The 27,134-nt window shown below is 47.1% G+C and overlaps 1 protein-coding gene across 2 annotated transcripts in view; it reads right to left on the bottom strand.

Moving 5' to 3' along the window:
• Positions 1–8,348: 8,348 nt before the first annotated feature.
• SLF1 (SMC5-SMC6 complex localization factor 1) overlaps positions 8,349–27,134 on the bottom strand; it is a 673,081-nt gene continuing 654,295 nt past the window's right edge. For both annotated transcript variants that reach the window (XM_069225438.1, XM_069225447.1), the window contains exon 18: positions 8,349–11,456. In XM_069225438.1, the coding sequence (XP_069081539.1) occupies positions 10,978–11,456 (479 nt within the window). In that variant the 3' untranslated portion in view covers positions 8,349–10,977. The remainder of the gene's footprint in view (positions 11,457–27,134) is intronic.

Raw genomic sequence — 27,134 nt, 5'->3', positions numbered from 1 at the left:
TTTGATAACAGTGATTTAAACCTCCCTTTTCTCCCCTGCCTTAATCTTTTTTTTTTCTCTGAAGTGGGCATTTGCTGTTCACTCTCTTTTTCTTTCTTATTTTTTTCTTTGTAAATGTATTTTTATTGACATTTTTGTACAACACAATTAACATGCCCATGAGAATGAAACATTAGGCTACCCACTGCCATCCGTGCCCCCTCCTAGTACCTCCCCATCAGGAGTAAGCCTTACATTTTCCAGAGAGAGCACCCAAATTTAAGGCAACAGTGTCACCCTACAAATGGTGAGTACAGCTATCTATTTCAGTAGTTGAAACAAATACAAAACAACTTTAAACACACAACAAATAGTCCATCCCTGGATATGTCTGAATTAACTAATAGAAATCAGTGGTTGCGGACTCCCCTCTCTAAGCCAGAGGGGACCCTATCAAGTCCACTCAACGAATATCAGCATCTGGTTCCTATATATGGAAGAGGTGCAATGCTCTGAGCCGGGGACCAAATGTAGTAAGGGGTAAACCCCTAGAGTGGAACCTAACCAGGGGGTCCCAGACACAATCAAAACTTCTGCGCGAACCCTCCCCCTTATCAAACAGACGCTCCATGGCGAGGCTCCTCCACAGCCTGGTGAACCACAAGGCTATAGGGGGTGGGTCTGCTCTTTTCCAGAAGGACACTAATGTTGTCTTCGCCGCCCCTAGAGCCAACCATAGAATGGCACGGTCCCCGTGTGATTGGTGCTGCAATTCCTGGGCTCGAAGACCCAAGAGAATATGCTCCGGCGCAGTCGGTACGGGATATCCTAACATCTCTTTAAGATGTGATAGAATTTTGTTCCAATAGGGGCGAATAGTTGGGCAGTCCCACCAAATGTGTCTAAAATCCCCCAACATGCCACAGCCCGCCAACATCTATCGGACACCTGTGCGTATAGTTTCTTAAGGTTCTCGGGTAGAGGTACCAGTTGTAGAGCAGCTTATAGTGTGCTTCCCTGACGCCCATTGAGCGGTTATGCTTGGATATGTCCTGATATAGATGTCGCCAACGGTCCTCCCCCACCGAGATGCCCAACACCTGTTCCCAGAAGGGGATGTGTCGAGGGGTCTGTGCCCTCTGTGCAGCGGCTAATATAGAATACAGCGTAGAAATACTGTCCCTTGTCACTCCGCCCCTTTGCACAAATCTCTCCATTGGAAGCAAATCCCTTGTGGCTGCCTCCTGCATATGTGGCTGTGAGACCCAATGCACCAACTGAGTGTAATGGTAGTGCTCGGACTGTAGGAGCTGAAAATCTCTGCAACAGTTATTAAACGTACGGAGTTGGTCCCCATGATATAAATCTACAATTCGCAAGCAGCCCCCTTCCCTCCACTTATCAAAGGGCCCAGAAGCTTCCCCCGGGGGGAATGCCTTGTTAAAATGGATGGGGGTATGTGGTGAGGGGAAGGATGTAATCTCGTAGGCTCTTGTTACCTTGTCCCACACTTTAAGGGTAGTGGCGGTGGGTATGCTAATGTATGCATTTTGCGGCCGTGCTCCCTTGGGCTTCCAGGGGACAGCCCACAAAGTCTTGCCCGTCACTGCCCTATCCATATGCAGCCACAGCTTTTCTGACTCTCGGAGGGACCACTCAGCCAATACACGCAGCTGTGCAGCTCTATAGTACTGAAGGAGGTCAGGGAGCGCCAATCCACCCTCCTCCTTGGAGCGCACCAGTACTTTATTTGATACTCTAGCTCTTGTTCCCTGCCAAATGAACCTCGTGAACATCGTCTGGGTCTCACCAAAGAAATCTGGCAGACTATCAATAGGGAGGCTTTGAAAGAGATAGAGGAATCTGGGGAGCACTGTCATCTTAATGCTATTTATTCGTCCCAGCCAGGACAGCCATAGCGGAGACCACCTCTTAAAGTCTTCTCGTAGTGACTTCATCAAGGGGGGATAATTAGCTCTGAACAGATCAAACACCTGGAGAACAAATTGAATACCCAAATATGTGTTTATTTTTTACCCCACGTAAATGGGGTCAAGGAAGCTACCTGGGTCATTACCCCTGCAGGCATCAACAGGATAAGAAGATATGATTTCCCCGTGTTTACCTTAAAACCTGCCACCTGCTCAAAGAGTGTTAACTCCTCTTGAATTACCACGAGGGATGTGCGGGGTTCAGTGACGAATAATAAAATGTCATCAGCAAATAAGGAAATTTTATGGTGGTCGGAGCCAAATTTAAGGCCATATTTATACTTTTGGACGCAAAACTGCGCTAACGCAGTTTTGCGCCAAAAAAATTTGCGCCGGCTAACGCCATTCTGAAGCGCCATGCGGGCGCCGTATTTATTCAATGACGTTAGCCGGCGTTAGCCGCCGGCGCTGTCTGGTGTGCGTCAAAAAAACCGACGTACACCAGGCAGCGCCGGCGTAGGGGGAAAATGGCGTATGGGCGTCCACAAATGGTGCAAGTCAGGCTGAGGCAAAAAAATCGCCTCAACCCGATTTGCGCAATTTTTTTACGACGCCCAACCCCCATTGAAATGACTCCTGTCTTAGCAAAGACAGGAGTCATGCCCCCTTGCCCAATGGCAATGCCCAGGGGACTTCTGTCCCCTGGGCATGGTCATTGGGCATAGTGGCATGTAGGGGGGCACAAATCAGGCCCCCCTATGCCACAAAAAAAAAAAAATAATAATACTTACCTGAACTTACCTTAATGTCCCTGGGGTGGGTCCCTCCATCCTTGGGTGTCCTCCTGGGGTGGGCAAGGGTGGCAGGGGGTGTCCCTGGGGGCAGGGGAGGGCACCTCTGGGCTCATTCTGAGCCCACAGGTCCCTTAACGCCTGCCCTGACCCAGGCGCTAAAATCCGGCGCTAATGCGGGTTTTTTAGTCCCGCCCACTCCCGGGCGTCATTTTTGCCCGGGAGTATAAATACGACGCATATGCATCGGAGTCGTTGTTTAAGACGGGAACGCCTACCTTGCATATCATTAACGCAAGGAAGGTGTTCACGCAAAAAAATGACGCTAACTCCATGAACTTTGGCGCTAGACGCGTCTAACGCCAAAGTATAAATATGGAGTTAGTTTTGCGTCGAATTTGCGTCGAAAAAAACTACGCAAATTCGGCGCAAACGGAGTATAAATATGCCCCACAGAGTATAAATATGCCCCTTAATGCCCGGGAATGCAGGGCAAGCTCTCACTCGTACCGCCAAAGGCTCAACACTCAATGCAAAAAGCAGTGGGGAAAGAGGGCATCCCTGCCTCGTGCCCCGTGATAGATCAAAGAATTCCGAAATCACCCCAGTTACTGAAATACGGGACCTGGGGCATGAGTAATTGCTCATTACCATTGTTATAAATTGTTCCCCGAATCCGAAACCTCTCATGGTTGCCACCAAAAACGTCCACTCGACTCTATCAAATGCTTTCTCAGCGTCAAGTATCAATAAAAGCACTGGGTCCTTTTTCTTATGAACCTTTTCCATCAAATGGATGACACGTCGCAGATTATCATGCGTCTGGCGCCCCCCTGATAAAGCCCGATTGGTCCGGATGTATTAGCTCTGGCATCACTTCCTCCATCCTCTGCAGCAAGATGTTAGAGTACAATTTGGGGTCGAGATTCAGCAGGGCAAAGGGTCAATATGAGGCGCATAACTGAGGGTCCTTTCCCGCCTTGGGTATTAGAGTGATCAGAGCCTCCCCCATAGATGGGGATACTGCTTCTTCGCCTCGTATATAATTAAACAGTGCAGCAAGCTGTCCTGCCAGTTCCGCACCAAAAAGATTTGTAGAAGTGGGCCGTAAAGCCGTCGGGCCAAGGGCTTTAGGCAGGGGGAGGGCATCAATAGCCGCCTGAACCTCCTCCACTGTAAATGGCGCAGCTAGCATTTCATTCGTCTCCTCGGAGACCTGTGGCAGCTGGGCATTTTGCGAATAGGTTTCTTGAGTGCGGGCAGGTGGGTGATCTGAGTGATAAAGACGGTCGTAAAACTGTCTAAATGTCATCGCTTTCCCCTCTTCAGTGAGGTGTTCTCCGAGCTCGTCAGTGTCTTGCTCTATGTAGTCCCGGGCCTGTTTGGCTCAAAGCTGTCTTGCCAGGGGGGTACCTATCTTGTTGCCCTTGTCATAATGGGATTTCTGAAGTCTCAGCAGTGTCAATTCTGCCATATTTGTATAGATAGCTTGTAATTTACCTTTGAGGGACACCACTCTCCTCTGGGCTTGCCAGGTCAGGGATAGCTTATGGTCTCGTTCAGCTATCTGAAGTTCACTTTCCAAAATAAGTTGGTCCTTATCCTTTAACCGGTGCATCGCAGATGCTAAGGAGATGCCTTTGCCTCTGATGACTGCCTTAAAAGCATCCCAGAGTGTATGGGGGTTAGTATCTCCCACCCTATTATGCTGGAAGTATTCCCTGATCGTTAACCGCAGATCGTTACGAGATGCTGTGTCACGGGTGAGTATAGTAGGAAAGTACCAGCGCTTGGTAGAGATGCGTGCCAGGGACCAATTCAGGTCAACCACCACCGGTGCATGATCCGATATAATAATCAGATGAATGGCTACAGACTTAAGAATCTGTCTTAATGGTTTGCTCAGAAATACATAGTTTATCCTCGAGTAGGAGCAGTGGGTATGTGAGAAGAAAGTATAATCCCTCTCTAAGGGTTTCAGAATCAAAAATCCCCAATCGGTGGAAGGCGGACTACACCGATCTGGCAAAAGCACTTGTCTGTGATCTCTGTGGATGTGTAGTGTCTAGAGCCAGATTGAAGCCTCCCACTAAAATTATTTCACCCTCTGCATAACCCACCAGTTCTCTCAGGAAATGTAACAGAAATTGGGTTTGACCGCTGTTAGGGGCATAAATAGTAGATATCGTACACATTTTCCCTTCTAGGCTGCCTTTTACCATTAAGTATCTTCCCTCTTTATCTTTCTTGGAACCTGTTTCCCTGAAGTGGACAGATCTGTGAAACATCAAAGCCACCCCTCAGTGCTTCATTGGTGCTGAAGCTAAAGAAATCTGAGTGTAGTGTTTATGACGGAGACAATGGCCCTCCCCCCTCTTCAAATGTGTTTCTTGTTAGGCCACAATGTCATAATGGTGATCATCGAAGTACTTTCTCAAATGCGACTGCTTATTGGGGGAATTAAGTCCTTTCACATTCCATGAAAGCAGTTTCAGGATCATCTCCCCGAAAAAAAAACGCTCTCAAGTGGATCCCTACTATTATCTCTAATACCCCGCTACCTTGACCCCCGTCCTTCCCCTTTCGGAACTCCAAGCCTTTTTTGGGCTTTCCACATGATTCTTTGGATATCGAAAGGGATGGTAAACAATGAACAAACCAAAAGAACATCTCAGAAGGGATATAGAATCGTAGACTTGACAATATAGAACAACAAACTTCCCTACATACTTCATTCCGTGGACAGGATCCAAGTCTGCCTCCTCTCCCCCTCAGGCCTCATCAAACCAAAATACATACAAGTGGAGGAGCCCTCCTAAAACTCCAGAATCCAACAGGAGCGGAGTATGCCCGAATGTCATGTAGAGGCCTTTATCGTGCTTCTCGCGTCCACACATTCTCCCCAGCGGGAGGAGCCCCCTCCGTCACTCCATCTCCATCGAAGCCCCCACCTGGGGTTGCACCCCAGCTCTCTCCGGTGATCTGCTGGGGCCCTCCCCGAGGCCGGACCACCGGGCAAGGTCATCTCCTGGGGGTCTTCCTACTCTCCTCTGTTGTTTCCATTGATCCGTTGACGTGGAAGGGATATCCTCTCCTCGCCCAGCTCCAGCAGCGATGCCGGTGTCACCCCTCTCTCCTCCAGACTCTAGGCCCAACGTGGCTGCCGCGTCATCCACAGCCGTGAAATGACACGCCCTATTGTGGAGTTTGAACGCCACACCAAAGGGAAAGGTCCAACGATATCTTATGTTCTTCTCTCTCAGAGCCTCTGTCACCGGGGTGGAATTGCTGCCGCCGTGCCAAGGTTGCTGGAGCTATATTCTGATAGAGGGAGCATCTTGCACCCTGGAAGGAGATAAAGTCTTGTTGTTGTCCCTCTAATAGAATTTACCCCTTCACCTTGAACAAGCTCAGCTTAGCCAGAATGTCTCTAGGTCTTCTCCCCTCGAACGCAGCTCTCCTGCCCACGCGATGCACTCATTCCACTTGCACCTCCAGTTGTTCCTCTCCCAAAAGGGTGGAAAATAGCCCAATCACAAAGGCCTCCAGATCAGTCCCCTTGGCTCCCTCCTCCAGGCCTCTCACCCTTATGTTGTCTCTGCGTGCACGATTTTCTAAGTCCTCGCACTTTAATGTGGCGAGGTGTAGCTGCGCCTTAATATTCGTAATCTCAGCCTCCACCGGGGCAACTTTCTGCTGTAAGTTCTGCAAATGCATTTCAACATCCATAGTACAAGCCCCTACCAAGTCTACATCTGTTTGAAGTGCAGATAGTTTCCCATTGACGTCTGCTTGGAAGGCATCCAGCGTCGCTCTAATATCAGTCGTAAGCTCCTCTCGCAGTTCGGCTTTGAAAGTGCGAAGGGAGGACAGGAGGTCCTCCTTTGTGAGCACCATCTCTCCCCCCTGTGCCAGGTCAGCGTTCTCTGGTGGGGCGTTCTCAGAGGCACGCCACCAGGTCGGGGGGGGGAGTCCTTTTGCACCCCTTCACCTCCTCAATACATCGGGCCTGGGGGGATTTAGACGGAGCTCATGTCCGTTCGGCCATGTTGGTTGGCCCTGCCTCCCCTTTTTCTTTCTTATTAATAAGGTTTTTTCATCCCTTTTTAAAAAATTTATTTTCACTTTTCGTCGAATGGAAAACTATCTTTCATGTTTGCTGCCCGAATACTCTTTTCTTTTGCATCGAAATCAAGAATTTAAAAAATTAAAACGGGGGTATTTTTTATTATTGAGAAATGTGTGTAATTACTTGTTATGCGAAACTCACAAAAACATCAGGACTTTTGCAAGTATGAATTTTGCACCGGTTACGCCTTTTACGGCTACCGGTTTGAGCAGAAAATGTTTGCAGGAGACTGCTAAGACCAGAAAATGTCTTACTGGAAACATTTTCTCGTCGAGCCGGTCTCCTGGTCTTTATATCTCGTGGCTTTTAAATGCAAGGCACGCTCTCACGTTAACATTCACAGAAGATACCTTGAAGTGCGTGTCGCAAAATATAAGTGTACTTTCACACAACAATTTGACATTTTTGCCTCAATTTCTCCCGCACCTAAGTCGATCAATTATGTCTGAGATGTATTTGATTTTGTTGTGCTCAGGCAATAGTCCCAGGGCGCGCTTTCCCTCGCGAACCCTGTCAAAGTTGCCCGCTAGCATTTAGAAAGCTCCGTTGCAGTTTTTTATCATGAAGATGTGAACACTCAGGGACATATTTATACTCTGTTTGCGCCGGAATTGCGTCGGTTTGTTTTACGCAAATCCGACGCAAAGCTAACTCCATATTTATACTTTGGCATTAGACCCGTCTAGCGCCAAAGATCTTGGAGTTTGCGTCATTTTTTTGCGTGGACACCTACCTTGCGTTAATGATATGCAAGGTAGGCGTTCCCGTCTAAAACATGACTCCAAGGCATGTGCGCCTTATTTAAACTCCTGTGCAAAAATGGCGCACGGGAGTGGGCGGGTCAAAAAAAATGACGTCCAGCTGCTTTTGCGTCATTTTTTAACGCCTGGTCAGGGCAGGCGTTAAGGGACCTGTGGGCTCGGAAGGAGCCCAGAGGTGCCCTCCCATGCCCCCAGGGACACCCCCTGCCACCCTTGCCCACCCCAGGAGGACGCCCAAGGATGGAGGGACCCATCCCAGGGAACTTAAGGTAAGTAATTTTTTTTTTTGGTGGCATAGGGGGGCCTGATTTGTGCCCCCCTACATGCCACTATGCCCAATGACCATGCCCAGGGGACATAAGTTCCCTGGGCATGGCCATTGGGCAAGGGGGCATGACTCCTGTCTGTGCTAAGACAGGAGTCATTTCAATGGGGGTTGGGAGTCCAAAAAAATGGCGCAAATCGGGTTGAGGCCAATATTTTGCCTCAGCCCTGACTTGCCCCATTTTTTGACGCCCAAGCTCCATTTTCCCCTACGCCGGCGCTGCCTGGTGTGGGTCCTTTTTTTTTACGCACACCAGTCAGCTGCGCCGGCTAACGTCATTCCATAAATAAGGCGCCCGCATGGCGCTTTGGAATGGCGTTAGCCGGCGTTCACATTTTTGACGCACAACTGCGTTGGCGCAGTTGTGCGTCAAAAAGTATAAATATGGCCCTCAATACTTTCAATGTAAAAATCAGATTCATAGCAGAAAGAGCCTTTCCAAAATATTTATTCAACTTCCATATAAAATAAAATGTAAGATCAATTCAACAACTGCTGGTTATATTTGCCTGAAGACATCTAAAATAAACATGGTGACAAAATGAAATCCCACAAATGATGGGAAACAAATGTGGCGTCCTCTTCTTCACAGCTTCGTACAAATATACGTCACCTAGTCCACATTAAAATACAATTATTTAGTGCTAGCTGCTGAAGGCTAAAGTTTTTTTTCAAAGGCCATAAAAATGATCAGTCCTCTAGCATCAGTGCAATGGGGACACTGTGCTATGTAGTACACGTTTTACTTCAGGTGCAAACATCAAAAAGTATTATAAAAACAATTAGTGCCAAAGTTGAACGGCTGTCTTCAACTCTTGATTACACCATGACTTAGAGACACCAAGATCAATAAGTGCATGTATAGTACCATTCAGCTATGGGCACATCTTTGGTAGGTATAGATGGAAACCCCAGTGCTCCATCACTCAAATGCACAATACTGAGCTTGCTGTATAGACCAGTTTTGGTTGCCCCACCTATATCGGTGTTACTTCCAAGGTATTTGTTTTTCATTTCTGGTCGTTACTGCCTTTATTTTATATGGAGACAGGGATGAGTAAAGCGGAGATACATGCAAGTGATCCGAGGACTTAGTAGTGTTAGGACTGGGGCCACCAACGATTGATGAATGCAGGTGTTCTTTTTGCTAAAAGGCATTTTGGGATTTAGATCAGTTCAAGACACTGAAAGCAAGGCTAGATCCAGCCTCACGAGCTATAATATTTACTGGTTCAAATGGTGTTGTTGGGAGTGTGATGCACAGTTGATGTCTTACATGAGTGAACCATTAACTGTGTTAAAATCCACTACCAAGAGGGTGGTACTGCACTGCCCCTTAGCATGCTTTCTACTACCTGCAAACTGTGCAGCTCCCATAAATAAATAACTTGTGCTAACTGATTACATTTCTTAATGCACAACAGCTGCAGAGTGAGATTAATGCATGTTTACAACAAGGACGAACCCAATGAAGTCAACTGAGGTGTACCATTTTAAGGGTAAAATGCAGGGCTGCACGGGGAAATGATCTTAAAGAGGTCCTAAAGGGAGGGGGGCATATCGCTACTTAAGAGAGGGACGGATGATTTCAAAGAGGGCAACACTCCCCAAATGAGAGTGAGCTGAAAGGTATAGATTTGGGGATGGGATGCAAATATGCTTCATGATGCACACATGTATATTCTAGCCCAAAAGGTGTTATTGGGGCTGGGCTTATAGTCTCCAATGTAATAAGGGCACACAGGCAGCTTCACAAATCACCCACAGGCATGAGTCATGTGTGTTTGAATAACATTTCTATTAATATCTTTTGAACCCTCCTGTCCAGTTTTTTAGAGACTTTTTAGACTAGTCCAAGTGTTTTTAATGGGCTTCTACAAAGACAGAAAGCAGTAGAGAACTGGTGAAAAACCTGCAATCAATTGGAAGTATGAAAGGGATAGGGCTGACAGACAATCCAATCCTCCAGACGTCCTCTTTAGGTATTAGTGCTACCACGGGAGAGAGTTCACCATTGGTCAAACATGCCTAGTTTATGTGCCGTCGGCGAGAAGTTTCAGCATCTGATTAGGTTGCACTTGTGGTGCTCTGTTATGCACAGAAGTGGGCAAGGGTCATCTAGGGTTCAGCCTGCAACTCATAGGTAGTGAAGCAGAAGTACACTTTTACTCAGAATCTCAAGAGTTCTACTCCACATCCTAGGGACCAGGGTGAAGAGTTCCTGAAAACAACCTTGGACATGTATTTTTATTTTTTCACAGTACTGAAAAAGTTCGGAAGCAGAACGAAAAGTGTGTCATCTGTTGACTCTTACTATCCCGTTTGTGGTTGTGTGGAACTTTGCACCAGAATCTAAAGACTTTCAAATAAACTCATAATTCAAGGAATATCGTCTGTTTGGGACAAATGTATGTGAAGCTGATATAATAATTCCTTTTTTCAGTGCTTAGGAACCTTTCCAAGTTCCATTCGAATTGGACCTTTTTGATATGACTCTGCACTATTTCTATTTTATTTAACATATTCTGTAAAACCGAATTAAAATACGAAACAAACTGTGTCTATGGTTTGACTGTTTTCACTGCATATGTAGACTATCGAGGAATACTGCTACATATATTGTAATGAATAGCAAAGAACCACCTTTTCGCAATATTTTCAGGAACTTTTGTACAAGCTGAACCTAATGGTTTCCTAGCTTCCAGCCTCCTTAATTAGAGGAAATATTTTAACATCATATCCACACATCCAGCCAATTTCTCTCACCTTGCCCAGTTTTAAGGATTAAATGCGTTTTTACTCCCTCAGATCAGCATGTAGCCCCAGCACTGACTGCGTACGTACTAATATTGAAGTGAAGCACCAATTATTATAACATAACATTACAGTCAAATACACGTCTGCCAGAACGTCACCCTAAATTACGTCAATTGTTGAAACAACCACGTTTAGAAAATAGGCACAAATGATTTTCCACAGAAGGTGTAAATCTTTAAAATAACACTGAGGGCCAAAAAAGTCTACACATGTAACATTCCAAAGTACTGTTTTAGAACAGCTTTTATGAGTTGCTGGCCACTGATGGAGGCGTTATCAAGTTTGTTAGGACTGCAAGCAAAATCCGTGTGTGGAAGCCATCGCATTGCGATAGGCTCTGTGATAGCTTTGTGAGCATCTCTGGCAATTTGCATAAAGTCTGTAGATCCCAGGCATGGTGCTCCACCAGCCAGTCCGTAAATGACGTGGGCTTCTTTAAAGTCTCAACAGTGTTTACCGATGGATGGTGCGACTGCACGTGAGCAGAAGCAATCTTTGAAGACAAGCCATAAATCGAGCAGAAATTCAGAAATACCCTACAAAGCAGAAATGATGCAAATTCTATGTTCTGGACACACAAGTCTTTTTTCATTGCCACACTAAATTCGTCCAAAGTCTGTGGAAGCTGGAGAATGCTGAAAAGTTCCTCTTTCAACTGCTGAGATGCAATGTAATCCAGTGGCAGCTTTCCATCCAAGTCTCTGTGCCGAAGAAGTACTGGTCCTGCGGGGAAAATTGAAAGCATAAATATTAAAAACATTCGCATGTTAGCAGTTGAACAGCTTTTTATCTGTGAAGCACCCAAGGCTACCTTCCGAAATTTTGTTGACAAATTAACTGATTAAGCACTGACACATACCAAATAAATATTTACACATATTTATATCAATTGTCTACTCAGGTTTAAATAACACAAGTGCAAACTTTTGTTTTTAACCTATGATTCTTCAGGACAAACAAACTTCATGGGGTAAGGGTATTGCTATATTTCTACAAGCCCATGACACTGTCTTTTTTGGAGAGTAAAATATTAGATGTAGCAGGTAAGGGCTTAACACTGGAATGCTACACTCATGCAACAGATGTACTCACGTTTGGTTAGCCCAAGAACATCAACTGAACACATTAGGTCACCTAGCAAGTTTAAGACTTGTTCACATCAGAACCATCTTCCGCTTTTCTTGCCAGTGCAATGTACTCAACAAAACCATAAAGTGATGACCACAAACAATAACTAATGCTAGTTTCTTTTACACAGCCCTTTCTTCATCAAAGCAATTAGGGGCTAAATTACATTTCGTGAGTACTGTACTAGTCTGTGCCCCAGCGGACTCTTAACTAGGTGCATCTTGCACCGGAAGGGGCAGTGCACCCCATTACACAAAAAATGCCCCATCCTCAGCACAGGTGCAAACCCCAACATCTTGCGCCTGCAGTAAGGAGAGCATATTACTTAAAGATAGGACCTTGGTCTGGAACTGCAGTATCATCTTTCACTGGAGGAGGACAAGCCTGAATCTGAAGAGCAGGGAATGGCATCTCCCACCGCCTCTATGTGGCACAGTCAGTGTGCCTCCCTACAGCTTCTTTTTTCTCTACACCCACATATGTAATAGAGTGAGGGCACAAAGGCCAATCAATCATTTGCATGGCGTCATGGCCCAATGCGAATGTGGAAATACTGCATTAAACTCGTGCCGGTACAAAATGTACACCGACATGCAGGGGCGGCTCCTCCGTTAGGGTGGAGGAGCATCCCCCCCGCCAGCAGCAGCAGCTGCAAAACCTTTACAAGAAAACTATAATAAACGGTGTTTATTATCGTTTCCTTGTAAAGGGGCAGGGCTTTGGGGTGATGAGCACTGAGGGTAGGGCACAGAGCACTCCCCTCAGTGCGCATGTATGTTTGGCCGGCTGTCTCGGGCCAGCCAAACACACATGCACAGTACTCTCCCTCCAGCCCTGCACAGGCTCCCAGCCTGCCTGGGAACGCCCTGGCTGGGCGCTACCAGCCAATCCTAATGCTGCTTTGAGCAGCGTCAGGATTGACCGCAGGGCAGGCTGAGAGTCTATGCCTGCAGCGACGAGGGAAAAAGGAGCAGCGCAGCGGCAACAGAGGAGGTAAGTTTGTATTTATTTATTTTTTCATTAAATGCCCCCGCACCGCACCCGCCCCTTTAGAGGGCAGCAAGCCGCGACTGCCGACATGATCCACAAGAATTTGTGGCCCCTTCTATAACACTGAAGAGCGCACAGGGACTCAACAAATCGGTGGAAACCCCTGTTGTACCTTGGGCACTTTCTGTATTACGGCCCTAGATGCTTGTCTGGAGACTATCTTTTCTGAACTCACAACAAATCTGTTAGACCTTTGTCCATTAGAAGCCAGAAAGCTAGCTCAGTGAGTCGCTCATGAGCAACCGTATCTCACAACACACTCAAATTAACTTATTATTCTTTTAGTGGCCGAAACACTGAACATGATTGCGTTGGGTAATGGCATCACCATCTTATTTTTAAAGTGCTTGAAATTCTTGGAGCAAGTGCATAAAAAATACATATATTTATTTTCCATAAAATGCAAATAGTTATAATGTACCATAGCTAATGTTCTTTGACATATGGTTCTACGATAGGAATACTTCATACAGAGAAACATGCAGTACCTGATCAATGACAGGGCAGAGAATTCAGTGGCACAACGAAGACTCTGACTAATACAGCTTATTAAGGGCTGAGACTTAACAATTCCTTCTGTAATTCACCGCAGTGGATGTATTTTTACACACTTATCAAATCCATTTGGATGCATACTTGATAGACATGTTGCCTCTTTTTTGCATATGTAGCCGACCTATTAAAAATACGGGCAGCTAATAATAGACTGGCCTCTAGCGACTTACATGTCTCTGAACATAAACACTTTAAAATGAAATAAATATTGCACAGAATACTCAAAGTGCTGGACTTGACATATACAGTGGTATAATTACCGAAAAATTTACTAAAAAAGGAAATGCGGATGGGACAAAGGCTAATATGAGTTGGGGATGAATTCCACAATGATGTGACCAAAAAAGAAGACTTATCCAATCGGGGGTATAATAATGACAGAAAAATAAGAAGTATGATAAGCACATGCAATTTGTTCTTGTAAATTCAAGAACTGGTTAAATTATACACCTACATTTGGAGAAAAAGAATGGGAGAAGATTATTTTAAATCTGTCATACAGTGTCTGAGCTCCCTCGGGAACTATGCCCAAAACTTTACATACATTTCTCACCTGTTACCGAGTCTAGTCTCCATGACATTCCCTTAAATCCAAAAGAATATCGGAGGTGTAGTCTAGTGACGTGGATACTTTGAAAGCTGCTGCAGTGGATAGTGGAATGATGAGTACTAAAGCAGCAGCCAGAGACGATGTTCTTATGAGTATGATTTACTTATCTATCTAAAGCTATCGCCTACAAATGTGACAGCAATGAGTTTGCAATGAACGTGGAATGCGGTTCTAACTCCTACACAAATTAACTGCTACCCATACCACAGGCACTCACCACACTTGTTACACAAATGCAATTTCTGGATTATTCATTGTGTCCTGGAACTGGATTTTATATTTTAATTTGTGTACATCGTTAAAGTAGCAATAAAAATATGTTTGGAGTACAATATGCTTACATCACGCTGGGTCATAACCCTTTTGTGTTGATCTTAGAAGTTCCAAAAAGGTTCCCGTTATTGTGATATGGGCCAGCAAGATAGAGGTTGTGATGGATGCATGACTGGTAACAGAATTTGAGAATATACGTCCTTTAATTTGGAACTGAGTCCCTGAAAACTGTATGGGAAAAACAATGCAAACCATGATGTTCCAACACATTACCAACAGTGAAGTCAGTGAAGTTTCTTAAACATTATCACCTCAAAATATGTCAAGAGCTGGACCACGTATTCATTTTCAGAAGAAACCCTGACAACAGGCATTTCAGCTTGCCATGTGCTACCATGAGAAACGGCAATTCTGAAGGCATTATAGCCTAATTTTGTATCCAATAATGGGATAGAGTGTCTACCAGATAAGGTGTTATCTGAAGAGACTTCAAGCCACAGATTCCTTACCTTAGAATAGATACCAAGCAATACCTCCTCAGAGGTGGGGCTGCAACACAGATTTAGACTAGAAGAACAAGTTACTGGCCTTTGGCAACTAATTATAAGGTAGAGATATATTCTAGTTGCAGATTCCATACCTTAGAATTTCCTCCAGGTGTCAGTCTAATCCGGAGATTTTTCCTCAAGCAGTACCCCTGCGTGTCATTAGGTGGCGTTGGTCGATCCTGCATCCGTCATCGTGTTCACCAGATATGACGTTGCGGTTCGTGTATATGGGCACCACCCCGGCACACTGACATCAGTTTCTTTTCACAACTTTCCACGGCAGAAGCGCAGAGCCATTAAGAACACTGACCCTGGTGCACCAGAACTAAGGCCCTAAAAGAGAAGTCCATGTCCCTAGAAATCAGTTCACAGAACGGGGAGGATGGGTGGGTCGGTATGGAATCTGCAACTAGAATATGTTTCTACAAGATCGTTTGTTACCAAAGGTAAGTAACTTTTTCATCTGATAGAACATTTTAGTTGCAGATTCCTAACCTTAGAATAGATACTCCAGCAATACAGTCCATGGAGGTGGGTCTGCAAAACATGATCATACTAGCAAGTCCTGCAGGACTGAATGGGCAAAGTGCCCATTCCTTCAGACCTGACTGTCCAGGCTTTAGTGTTTGGTGAACGTGTGCGAAGACGCCCACCCTGCTGCCTGAAAGATGTCCAGGAATGGAACTCCGCATGCTAACGCAGTGGTTGCAGCTGTTGCTCTGGTTGAGTGAGCATACAAACCTTCCAGGGGCAGCACATTTTAATACAGCGATCAGCCCACTTGAGATGGTTCTTTTCTGCGCTGCCCGACCTTTTCATCGCACTCACATAACCCACAAAGAACTGATCATCCACCTGGACCTCTATGGTACGATCAAGATAGAATGCCAAAGCTCTTTTTGGTCCTGGCAGTGGAATCTCTCCTTTTCCTTAGAAGGATGTGGGGTGCATAAAAAGTAGGCAAGGTGATGGATTGGCCTACATGGAAGGGAAGGACCACTTTAGGAAAAAAGGAAGCCTTGGTACAAAGCACCTCCTGGTCAGGATGGATGAAAATGAAAGGTGGCTTCAAGGAAAGGGCCTGCAGCTCAATCACTCTGCGGGCAGAAGTGATGGCTGCCATGAGGGCTGTCTTTAAAGTAAGACGACTAGGTGAATAGTTGCAAAGTGGCTCGAAAGGAGCACACATCAGGAAAGTAAGAACCAAGTTCAAATTCCATTGTGGCATTGTGAACGGAGGAAGAGGAAACATATGGGTAAGACCTTTTAGGAATCTACCAACAATAGGAGATGTAAAAAAGAAGGTAAGTGAAATAATCTCATGAAAGCTAAGATGGCAGACAAGTAACCATTGAGGGTACCCATAGCAAAGCCATGCTGGGCTAGAAAGAACAAAAGGACCTTAGAAAGAGGGGCAGAGAGGGGGTCACAAGACTTGTCTGTACACCATGCCACAAATTTGTTCCAATGGCTGGCATATACCATTTTGGTGGAGAGACCCCTGGCTGCCAAGATAACGGTGCAGTCATCGGGCAGTCAACTGCCACCGCTCAATCTCCACACAAGAAATCGGTGACTGGACAGGTTAAGGTAAAGAACTGTCCTCGGATACTGCAACAGAAGATCCTCCAGAAAGGGCAGCCTGACCGATGGCCATGCTCAAGAGCTCGGGAAACCAGACTCTTCCTGCCCAGTCCACAGCCACAAGAATTACTTGGGCCTGGTTGTTCGTGATCTTCTTGAGAACTCTGGGCAGAAGTGGTATTGGAGGAAAGGAGGCCCAAGTTCAACTCAAGACGAAAAGCATTGCTGAGCAAGTGCCGCCTTAGAAACTCCAACGTGCAAAACAGCTGACATTGCGCATTCTCTGCGGAAGCAAACAGATCTAACCAAGGCTCTCCCCACTGCTGAAAGAGACTTTGCGCCACCTCCAGATGCCATTTGTGAACCACCAGACAATGATGGCCGAGTTAATCTGCTTTGGCGTTCAGATAGCCCACCAGATGTTCAACTGCCGGGGTAATGCCATGATGTTCCAGCCATGTCCAAGGGTGCAGAGCCACCTGATAAAGGGTCAACAACCCTATCCCTGCCTGCTTCTTGCAGTACCACATGGTGGTGGTGTTGTACGTGAACACCTGTACCGCTTTCCATTTGAGAGAGGGAAGGAATGCTTTCATTGCTAGCCTGATTGCTCCGAGCTCCAAAAGACTGATATGGAGCCCAGACTCTCCTGGAGGCCAGGGGCCTCTAATCTCCACCTCTTCCTTGTTGCCGCCCAATCCCAGGTGTGACACATCTGTCACTACTGTCAGATCTGGTTGGGGAAGAGAGAGGGATCTGCCTCTGACCCAGTTGCGGTTCAAAAGCCACCACTGCAGATCTTGTGCTGTTCCCTCCGAGATCTGGACCATGTCGGAGAGATTCCTCTGATGCTGCGCCCACTGGAACTTCAGGTCCCACTGCAGAGCCCGCTTATGCCATCTGGCATGTGCCATCAGCAGGATGCAGGAGGACCTGAGGCCCAGCAGCCTCAGAGTCATTCTCACCGAAATCCAGGATAGAAGCTGAAACATCAGTATCATAGCCTGAATATCCTGGACTCGCCGCTCGGAAGGATGGGCCCAAAACTGCACTGTGTCCAGGACAGCTCCGATGAAAGGGAATGTCTGAGAGGTAGTCAGGTGTGACTTCAACATGTTTATAGTGAACGCCAGAGAATGCAGGAGGTCTTCCATAGTCTGGAGGTGGGAGACGTCAGACTGGGGCGAGCCCGCCTTTAACAGCTAGTCGTCAAGGTAGGGGAAGACTGAAACCCCCAACCTGTGCAGATGAGCTGCGACCACTGCCATCACTTTGGTTAACACCTGAGGGGCGATGGTAAGGCCAAAGGCAAGCACGGTAAACTGAAAATGCTCGTGGCCTACTGTAACCCGCAAGTAACGCCTGTGGGCAGGCAGGACGGGAATATCGAAATATGCGTCCTGCAAGTCCAATGCTACCATTCAGTCTCCCGGGGATCCAGTGTAGATAGGACCTCAGCCAAGAGATTGAGGGATCCAAGGTCTACAAGAGGGCAGAGGCCCTTGTCCTCTTTTTGGGCACCAGAAAGTAGCAGGAATAACAGCCACTGCCTACTTCTGGCACAGGGACCCTCTCTAATGGCTCCCTTGGCCAAAAGAGCCGTAACCTCCTTGCGGAGAAGTGACAAGTGATCTTCTGTCATCCGATCGTAGGATGGTGACATGTCAGGAGGGGTAGTCTCGAAGGGGAGGGAGTAGCCCATCGGAGTATTTGCAAAACCCACCTGTCTGAAGTGATGGATTCCCAGTGGGGCAGGTGATGCCGAATCCTGTCTCCAACTGGTCCCTAATGGGTAAGCGTCAGACTAGGAAGGTTTGGAGGCTGCAGCAGGAGGGGTGGTGGACTGGGTGGATCACTGGTCCCCTGATCCATGAGGACGTTGGATCCCACGTCCCCGGCCACGCAGAGGCTGGGCAGCATTTGCGGCACACTGGCTGGAGGGAAGGGGAAGTGGTGGGTCGCCCCTTCTGTAGCCATGAAAGGGGTGAAAAGCAGACTGTGGGGTGGCCAGGGGCAGCGGCGAGGTCCAAGGAACGAGCTGTAGCCCGGGACTTTTTAAAGCGCTTGAGCACCAATTCTGCTTTGTCTCTGAAGAGACAGGTTCCATCAAAGGGCAAGTCCATAAGTGCAGCTTAGACATTTCCTGAGAAGCCAGACGTCCTCAACCAAGTGTGGTGCCCTAAGGCCACCGTCAGTGATCTACCCAGTGAGTTGGCCGTATCCATTCCACATTGTGTATTGTGAACTTAGCTGCGTCTCTCCCATCAGCAACGGCTTGAGAGAGAATGGCCCGGGCCTCCTCCTGGACCTATGGCAGCACCTGTGCGGCCTCACATCATAAAGTATGGGAGTAATGTCCCAAAAGGCATGCAGTGTTCATGGACCGCAATGCCAGACTGGAAGAAGAAGAAATGTTGATCCAGTCTTTTAGATTAAAAAGGGAACAAGTCTGGGGATTTAGAGGCCTGGATAACCAAGTTTTTAAGGGTGGGATGTTGGGTCAGTAATACTGGGTCATTAGGCACAGGCCTATGGTGGCGGGCGATTGTCCTATTAAGAGGAGCCCCAGTGCTGGGTTTGGACCAAGATCCCAGCAGGACATCAGTGAGGGCCTCATTGAAGGGGGAGAGAGGTTCTGAAGAAGAAGCCCCAAGATGAAGCACCTCAGTCAGAAGGTTGGTCCTGACAGCCAGTAAAGGCAGTTTGAGGCCCAGGATCTCAGCCGCTCTCCTCACCACCACTGCATACAACGCTCCCTCCTCTGTGGCCAAGGTAGGGGGAGAAAGCATACCAGCGTCAGGGAAGTGTCTAGACCACTAGCTTCACCTAGGTCCTAATCCCAGTCCATGGGGTCATCAAGCTGGTATTCTAAAGGGTCCAGTGATCCCTCCATACTTTCACCATACCCGTACCGATAAGAATAAGCGTCAGTATCTGACCTAGGGAGCAAGGTCCCCTTCGAAGTTGTAATCGGTGTAGAGCAACGCCAGTCTGGCCCAGTGTTGGCAATAAGTATGGGATTGATGCTGACCGCGGGCCTGAGTGTCATCGGGAGCATCGAGGTCTGCAATGCCACTGGGGAAGGTCGCAGTGGCACAACTGACGCTGGTGTGGAAACGGATAACTTGGTACCCTCCGGAGCCAAGGCCTTAGCTGCCGGCGCAGAACCCAAGAGGGCCCCTTCAGACCTCACGGGGCCCAAAGGTGCTCCAGCAGGGTCGGACTGCCCAAAAATGAGTTACAAAGTTAGCCAGGGGTGGCTCCAGCTCCTGGAAACTCGGGAGGTTCAGAGGTGGCCCAGAAGTACACTCCGATGCCATAGGCCTATAGTGATGACGCTCCTTTTCCCGTGTCGCGTCATCCAACCGACAGGGTGAAGACGAAGAACATTTGCTCTTCTTTGACTTCTTCTTATGCTTACCTGAGCGTCCCGAAGATTTTGAATGGGAAGATGAAGAGTGTGGGCTCCATGAGCTGTATCGGGACCGAGAGCAATGTGGAGCCGAGTGCCGGGCTGCAAGAAGCTCTAGGGACCGCTCCCTCAAAGCCTTTGGATTCATGGCCCGGCACTCGGAGCACAATTTTGGGTTGTGGTCGTGCTCCAAACAACAAAGACACACGAGGTGCAGATCCGTCACGGACATCATCCGATGACAGGGCTCATCAGGCTTGAAGCCAGACATATCGATGCACCAGAATGTCAAACAATCTTTGACAAAAGTAAAAAAAGGCCAGTCAAAAAGTGAATGTTGGGTAGCTCTTTTTCGGATCTGCACATTGGCTGGCGTGGAAAGAAAAGAACTGATGTCAGCTCGCCAGGGTGGCACCAATATATGACCTGTGATGTCATATCTGGTAAATACGACGCCAATGACGGACCCAGAGTCGACAGATGTCACCTAACGGCGCGCAGGTGTACTGCTTGAGGAAAATCTCTGGATCCAGACTGACGCCTGGGGGAAATTCTAAGACAAGTAATCTGCAACTATAAGTCTCTATCAGATAATCCTGTAGGATCGAATAGGCTAATTGCTGTTCTCACTTGACCTGACGGTCCAGGCCGTAGTGCTTTGCAAAAACGTGCAAGGAAGCCAATGCTGTTGCCTGACAGATTTCAAGGACAGGTACTCCTCAAACTAACTCCGTGGGCGCAGCCTTAGCTCTGGTGGAATGAGCACGCAAGCCTTCAGGAAGTTGGTTTTTGGCATATGTGTAGCAGATTTTGAGGCAGAGTACTATCCATCATGAGATGGTCCGTTTGTGCACCACTGCTCCCTCTTTGGCTCCGGTGTACCCCACAAAAAGTTGATCATCCACCCGGAACCCTTTTGTGCAGTCAAGGTAGAACAACAACACTCTTTTTAGGTCCAACCGATGGAGTCTCTCCTCTTCTTTGGTGAGGTGGAGAGTGGTAAGGTGATGAACTGACCTACATCAAATGGAGTTACCACCTTCGGTAGGAAGGCTGCTCTAGTGCGAAGGACCAGTTTATCTGGGCAGATGGTAATATACGGAGGCTGTGATGACAGTGCCTGTAGCTCACTGACCCTCCGGACAGATGTTATCGCCACTAAGAAGGCTATTTGTATGGGAACGAGCCTTAGAAGGCAGTTGTGTAGCAGCTCAAAAGGAGCAGACATCAACAATGTGAGAACTAAGTTGAGTTCCCACTTTGGCACAAAGAAGGGAGCTGACAGAAACATATGTTGAAGACCTTTGAGAAACCTATTTACAATAGGGGATTTGAAAAGAGATTGCTGATCTGGCAACTTCAGAAATGCTGATATGGGAGACAAATAATGCTTCAATGTGCCCAAAGCAGAGCCCTACTGGACTAGGGTAAGAATAAACAAAATAACCTGGGAAAGAAGTGCAGATAAGGGGTCAACTTATGTATCTGTACACTATGCCACAAACTTACTCCAACAGCAGACAAATATAGTGTTGGTGGAGGAATGCCTGGCTGCTGAGATAACATTGTAGATTTTGGGCAGAAGGCTGAAAGTTGTCAACTGCTGCCGCTCAATCTCCACACATGAAAGTGAAGCGTTTTCAGGTTTGGGTGCAGGATCCTACCCTGTTGCTGCAACAGAAGATCCTCCCAAAGAGGCAGCTTGATCGGAGGACCTTTGCTCATGCTCAACAGCTCGTGTTACAGACTTTCTGTATCCAATCAGGAGCCACAAGAATTACTTGGCCCTGGTGGATCCTGATCTTCTTCAGAACTCTGAGCAGGAGTGGTATTGGCAGAAAGGCGTAAAGGAGGCCTGAGCTCTACTCACGACAAAAAGCCCCTACTAGCGAGAGCAGCCTTGGAAACTGCAGGGCGCTAAACTGCTGACATTGCACGCTTTCGACAAGGGCGAACAGATCTAACCAAGGCTATCCCCATTCTTGGAAGAAACCTTGCACCACCTCCAGATGGAGACGCCATGTGTGATCGGCTAAGCATTGATGGCTGAGTTTGTCCGCCCTAGCGTTCAGAGAGCCAGCCAAGTGCTGAACCACCAAGAAAATGCCCTGACATTTCAGCAATGTCCAGAGTGCCTCTTAACAGAGGGCCGACGACCCCACATTGCCTAGTTTGCTGAAATACTATATGGCAGTGGTGTTGCCCCTGAACACCTGTACCACCCTTTCCCTTGACTGAAGGAAGGAAGGCAATCAATGCCAGGTTGATCGTTTGGAGCTCCAACAGGTTAATGTGGAGTCTGGATTCCACTGGAGATCAGAGGCTTCTAATCGCCACCACTTCCGGATGGCTGCACCAGCCGAGAAGTGATGCATCTGTCACCAGAATCAGTACTTGGTGAAGAAGAGAGTGGGGTCTGCCACTGATCCGTGGTTCATTAGTTCCCATAGCAGATCTTTTGCAATTCCTTCTGAGAACTGAACCAAGTTGGAGATATTTCCCTGATGCAGTGCCCACTGGACATTCAAGTCCCACTGCAGAGCCCTCATATGCCAAGAAGCATATGTCACAAGAAGGATGTCGGAGGCCATGAGGCCCAACAGCCTCAGAGTCAATCTCACCAAAATCCAGGATAAATTCAGAAACAGTGGCATCATAGCCTGAATATCCTGGACTCGCTGCTCAGGAGGATAGGTCCAAAATTGCACAGTGTCCACAACAGCTCTGATAAAAGGGAGCATATGAGAAGGAGTCAGGTGTGAGTTCAGCATGTTGATAGTAAATCCCAGAAAGTGCAGGTTTGCCATAGTCTGAAGGTGGAAAATGACTCACTGGGGCGAGCCTACCTTCACCAGCTAATCTTCAAGGTAGAGAAAGACTGAAATTCTTGACCTCCGCAGATGAGCTGCAACCACTGCCATGACCTTTGTTAACACCGGAAGAGCACAAGTAAGGCCGAAGGGGAGCACGGCAAATTGAAAGTGCTCTTGGCCAACTGTGAATCACAAGTAACGCCTCTAGGCAGGCACGACAAGGATGTGAAAATAAGAGTTCTCTAAGTCCACAGATACCATCCTGACTCCTCGGTCCAGGGAGGAGAGGACTTGCGTGAGCATGAGCATTTCTCCTTCTTCAGGAAGAGACTGAGAATAGGACAAAGGACTCTGTCCTTCTTGGTCATCAGAAAGTGGCAGGAATAGCAACCACAACCTACTTCTGATGCTGGCACCTTCTCTATAGTTCCTTTGGCTAAGAGAGCTAACACTTTCTGATGGAGCAAGGAGAGATGATCCTCCAACATCTTGTCATAAGTGGGTGGTATCCGTGGAGGGTCATTAACGGGAGGGAGTATTCCCTTTGGATGAGCTGCAAAACCCAATGGTCTCATGTAACTGACCTCCAGTACTGAAGGTGATGGCATATCCTGCCTCCCAATGGAGTCTCATGGTGGTCAGAGGGCATACTATAGGGGTTTGGATGCTGTGGCTGCTGGGACTTAGACTGGCTCGAACTCTTGCAGCTTGTCACACGTGCTCTATGGGAACCGCTTCGTCAGCCACAAAAAGATTGTGTGCATTGCTGGCCAGAGTGGCTGGGCATGTAATGACATGGTAGGAAGCCCCTTCCGTCTCCACGATGGGGTTGGAAGTCGGGCTGGGGTTGGTGAGGAGCCATAGAAAGGCCGAAGGGCCTGGCTGTAGCTCTGCTGTCCCTAAGTGCTCTAGCACCTTCTCTCCAAACAGATGAGACAAATCAAACAACATATCTATGATCAAAGCTTGGACAATCCCTGAGAAGACAGTGGACATCAGTCAGGCTTTGTGTCTAAGGGACATTAACAATGAAATCACTCTTCCCACTAAATCAGTAGGGTCCAGCCAACATTGTATTGTGAACTCAGATGCATCATCTCCCATCAGAAACTATTTGAGAGAGTATGGCTCGGGACTACTTTGAGACCAAGGGCAGCACTTCTGCAACTGAGTCCCAGATAGTATGGGCGTATTGGCCCAAAAGGCATGCATTATTCATGGACCGCAGTGCCAGGCTGGCAGAAGAGAACATCCACTTCCCAAAGGTATTCAGCCTTTTGGATTTCTTATATAGTGGAGTGGTAGGGAATGTGTTGAAATTAACTTTGTAGGTGAAGACCTGGACCACCAAGCTCTCCGGGATGCAGTGTTGGGCTGGGGTCCCTGGGACGTGGCAATGGCGGTGGGCAACTGTCCTATGCACAGGTACTCCTGTGCAGGGCTTGGACCAGGCCCTTAGCAGGACATCAAATAGGGCTTCATTGCGGTTCGATGGGGGCAACTCTCGGCTGAAGCACTTCTGTCAAGACGTCTGTCGACTGTCACTGAGGTAGCCTAACGTCTAGGACCGCACCCACCCTTTGCACTGCCATTGCGAGAAGAGGCATCCTCCTCTGTAGCCATGGTAGGGGGAGAGAGCAGACCAGTGTCTGGTGAGGTGTTCAGTCCACTGGCATCCACCAGATCATCATACCAGTTGCCCCTCTGGATCGTCTAACAGCTGGTATCCCATAAGGGTACGCAGACCCCCTCCCAATGATCACCCAATCCACCCCTGTCATATAAATAAGGCACTGGCTCCAATATGAGGAGTCTGCCACCGGTCAGGTGCCGGAGCAATCGTCAGATAACGCCCATCCAGCTCCGTATCAAAGTCTAGGATGACGATGGTGCCAGCGTAGGGCATCAGCAGCACCGTGGAAGGTCAGTGTTGCTTGACCGGCACCATTCAGGATCCACCAATGGATTCAAAGGGCCCAAGTTGCTCTGGGGAGAACCTGCTGGTGAAAGACTTGTAAGGACCCCCTTCCCAATCCCGCAGGGCATGAAGGCACTACAGCGAGGACAAACCTCCCAAATATGAGGTGCGTGGACTTATAGAACTCTCGTAAGTGGATGGGGGAGGGGGAATTACTCTGACTCCTGGAAACTCTGAAAGGAGCAGAGGTGTCCCAGGCTTGGACTCCAGACCAGAGCTAGGCCTTGCATGCAACACTTCCTTATCTCGTCAGATGATTTTGTCGGAGGTGTTTAAGTTGAAGATCTCTTCGACTTCTTGCTCCTCTTCTACAGGTGGGACTTACCTGATTTCCAGGTTAGTCTTATAAGATTTCCCCAACGACTTTGATAATGAGTGCATGGAGTGGCTCCTGAATGATCGTAGGACCTTCGTCTTGACCAAGAGCTTGAGCATTGAGGAGCTTGATGGACTGTTCCCTTAAGGTCTTGGGGTGTATGGTGAGGTAATCAATGCAGGTCTTGGCGTTGTAGTCGCACTCCAAGCACAAGAGGCACAACTAATCCGGGTCTGTGACCGGCATTTGCTGATGACAGGTGCAGCACGGCTTAAATCTAGCTTTCTTGGGCAAAAAGTTGAAAACGGGTCAGTCAAATAAGACTTGGGGTAGCTCTTACTGGATCTGTGCAGACTGATACAAAAAGAACTGACATCAGTATATTTTCGTGGCGCCTATATAGGCACCGCGCACATCACTTCTGGCACGGATGACTCCACAAGGAGTTGAACAAAGCCATCTAAAGGTGCACAACGGTACTGCTCATGAAAAATTTCCAGATACAATCTGATGCCTGGGGAAAATTCTAAGGTAAGGAATCTGCATTTAGAAGTCTATCTCAGATTTAACCATTTTATCTGGGGGTATTTCCCATCCATCTGGGTGACATTTCATCCTCTTCTATCAGGTGGAGCATGTGTTCTCAAGCACTCCAATGGGCAGGAACATGATACAACATCAAAAAAGTCACAGCAAAACCGTTCTCAACAGCCAATCAAATCCCAAGCCTATGCATAAAAATGTGGAGGGTCATATTTATGAACTTAAAACTACAGTAAAATTAATCAACAGATTTAAATCAAACTTGAAAAAGCACACAGTAACAACTGAACTGTGTGCCTATTGCATTAGATCTGTGCAGCTGTTTTTTTTTACTGTCGCTCACCCCAAAGCTCCCTATGGGTGTTAATTTGGCCAAGCATGTCTTGGGAATCCCCCTCCTAACGTTTCCCCATTATCTTTCCAATCGCCATGAAACTTTCAAAACTCAAACTTCTTTGTGTAGATTTGTTAAACATATATTGCCAGAACAAAAACTACTTTCCTATATAAAGAGATGTTAATTACAATAAGAGGCGTATTGGTGGAACTTTAACACACACACAAACATAAATGCAAATTCTTGTAAGAGTTCGACTATGTGCGCATTATGGATGCACTAATACATTTGTGTCGTATTCTTACGAGATGAAATAACAAATCCAGCGAAAGTCCAGTGTGCTAAATAAGGACATGTTTATTCGAGGAAAGTAACCTCATCCACCAATTATTCAGTGCAACTCCAGTGGGCTTCTCTCCACTTTTTTAATGCATTCTGAATGAGAATGGCTCATGGAGTCGTAAAAAAAAAAAAAAAAAAAGACTAGAAAATTAACAGCAATACAAATACCCCCAACACTGATACTACTACCCCGCAACTATCCAGCTCAACTCCAATAGAGTCTCCCTACTATAAAATAATACATTCTGAATGAAACTTTAACATGGAGTTCTAAAACAAAAAAGACTAGAAAGCCATCTGCAATACAAATACCCCAACAAAGATATCACACCACCTCCGTCCCTAAATAAGCCAAAAAACTGACAGAAACAACACATAAGACGCAAAATCGGGGACGGGAAGGGACACTAAATTATTGCTTGAGTACAGAAGTGTGAATTAACTTCCTAATGCTTCCATGTTCCAGTTTCCCAGGTTCACCACCTGAAGAGGAGAACTACCTTTTGAAAGTCCTACAAAACTTTAATGAACTTTCAACACCACATACTACCCTCCTGACCAATGATTAAACTAACAGATATTATTTTGTCAAAATATGTATTACTTCTTATTCTGGGCTGCCAACTTTCGCCAGACTTCTTGCAACAACCTCTTCATTAAAATACTCCCCTCTTCTTTTCTTGACCCAGGGCATGGTGCACGATTGTCTTTTTCTAAACAGTTCAAAAGGAGTTTCTCCTGCGGCTGTGTGAGGAGCAAATGTGTAGTCTTCTGTTGTATAGACCCTGTGGCCTGATCCCATTTAGTGCTAATTATAACTGCATTTCTTTTGAGGCCTACTAGGATACCTTTTACTTTCTAGATTCTAAAATAGGGTGGTCTTTGTCTTCCAGAGGAAAGTATGTCACCTCC

Source organism: Pleurodeles waltl, chromosome 1_1 (genome assembly GCF_031143425.1).
Source record: "Pleurodeles waltl isolate 20211129_DDA chromosome 1_1, aPleWal1.hap1.20221129, whole genome shotgun sequence".
Lineage (NCBI taxonomy): Eukaryota > Metazoa > Chordata > Amphibia > Caudata > Salamandridae > Pleurodeles > Pleurodeles waltl.
Note: the sequence above shows the minus strand (reverse complement) of the source record. Positions and strands in the feature narration are given on the sequence as shown.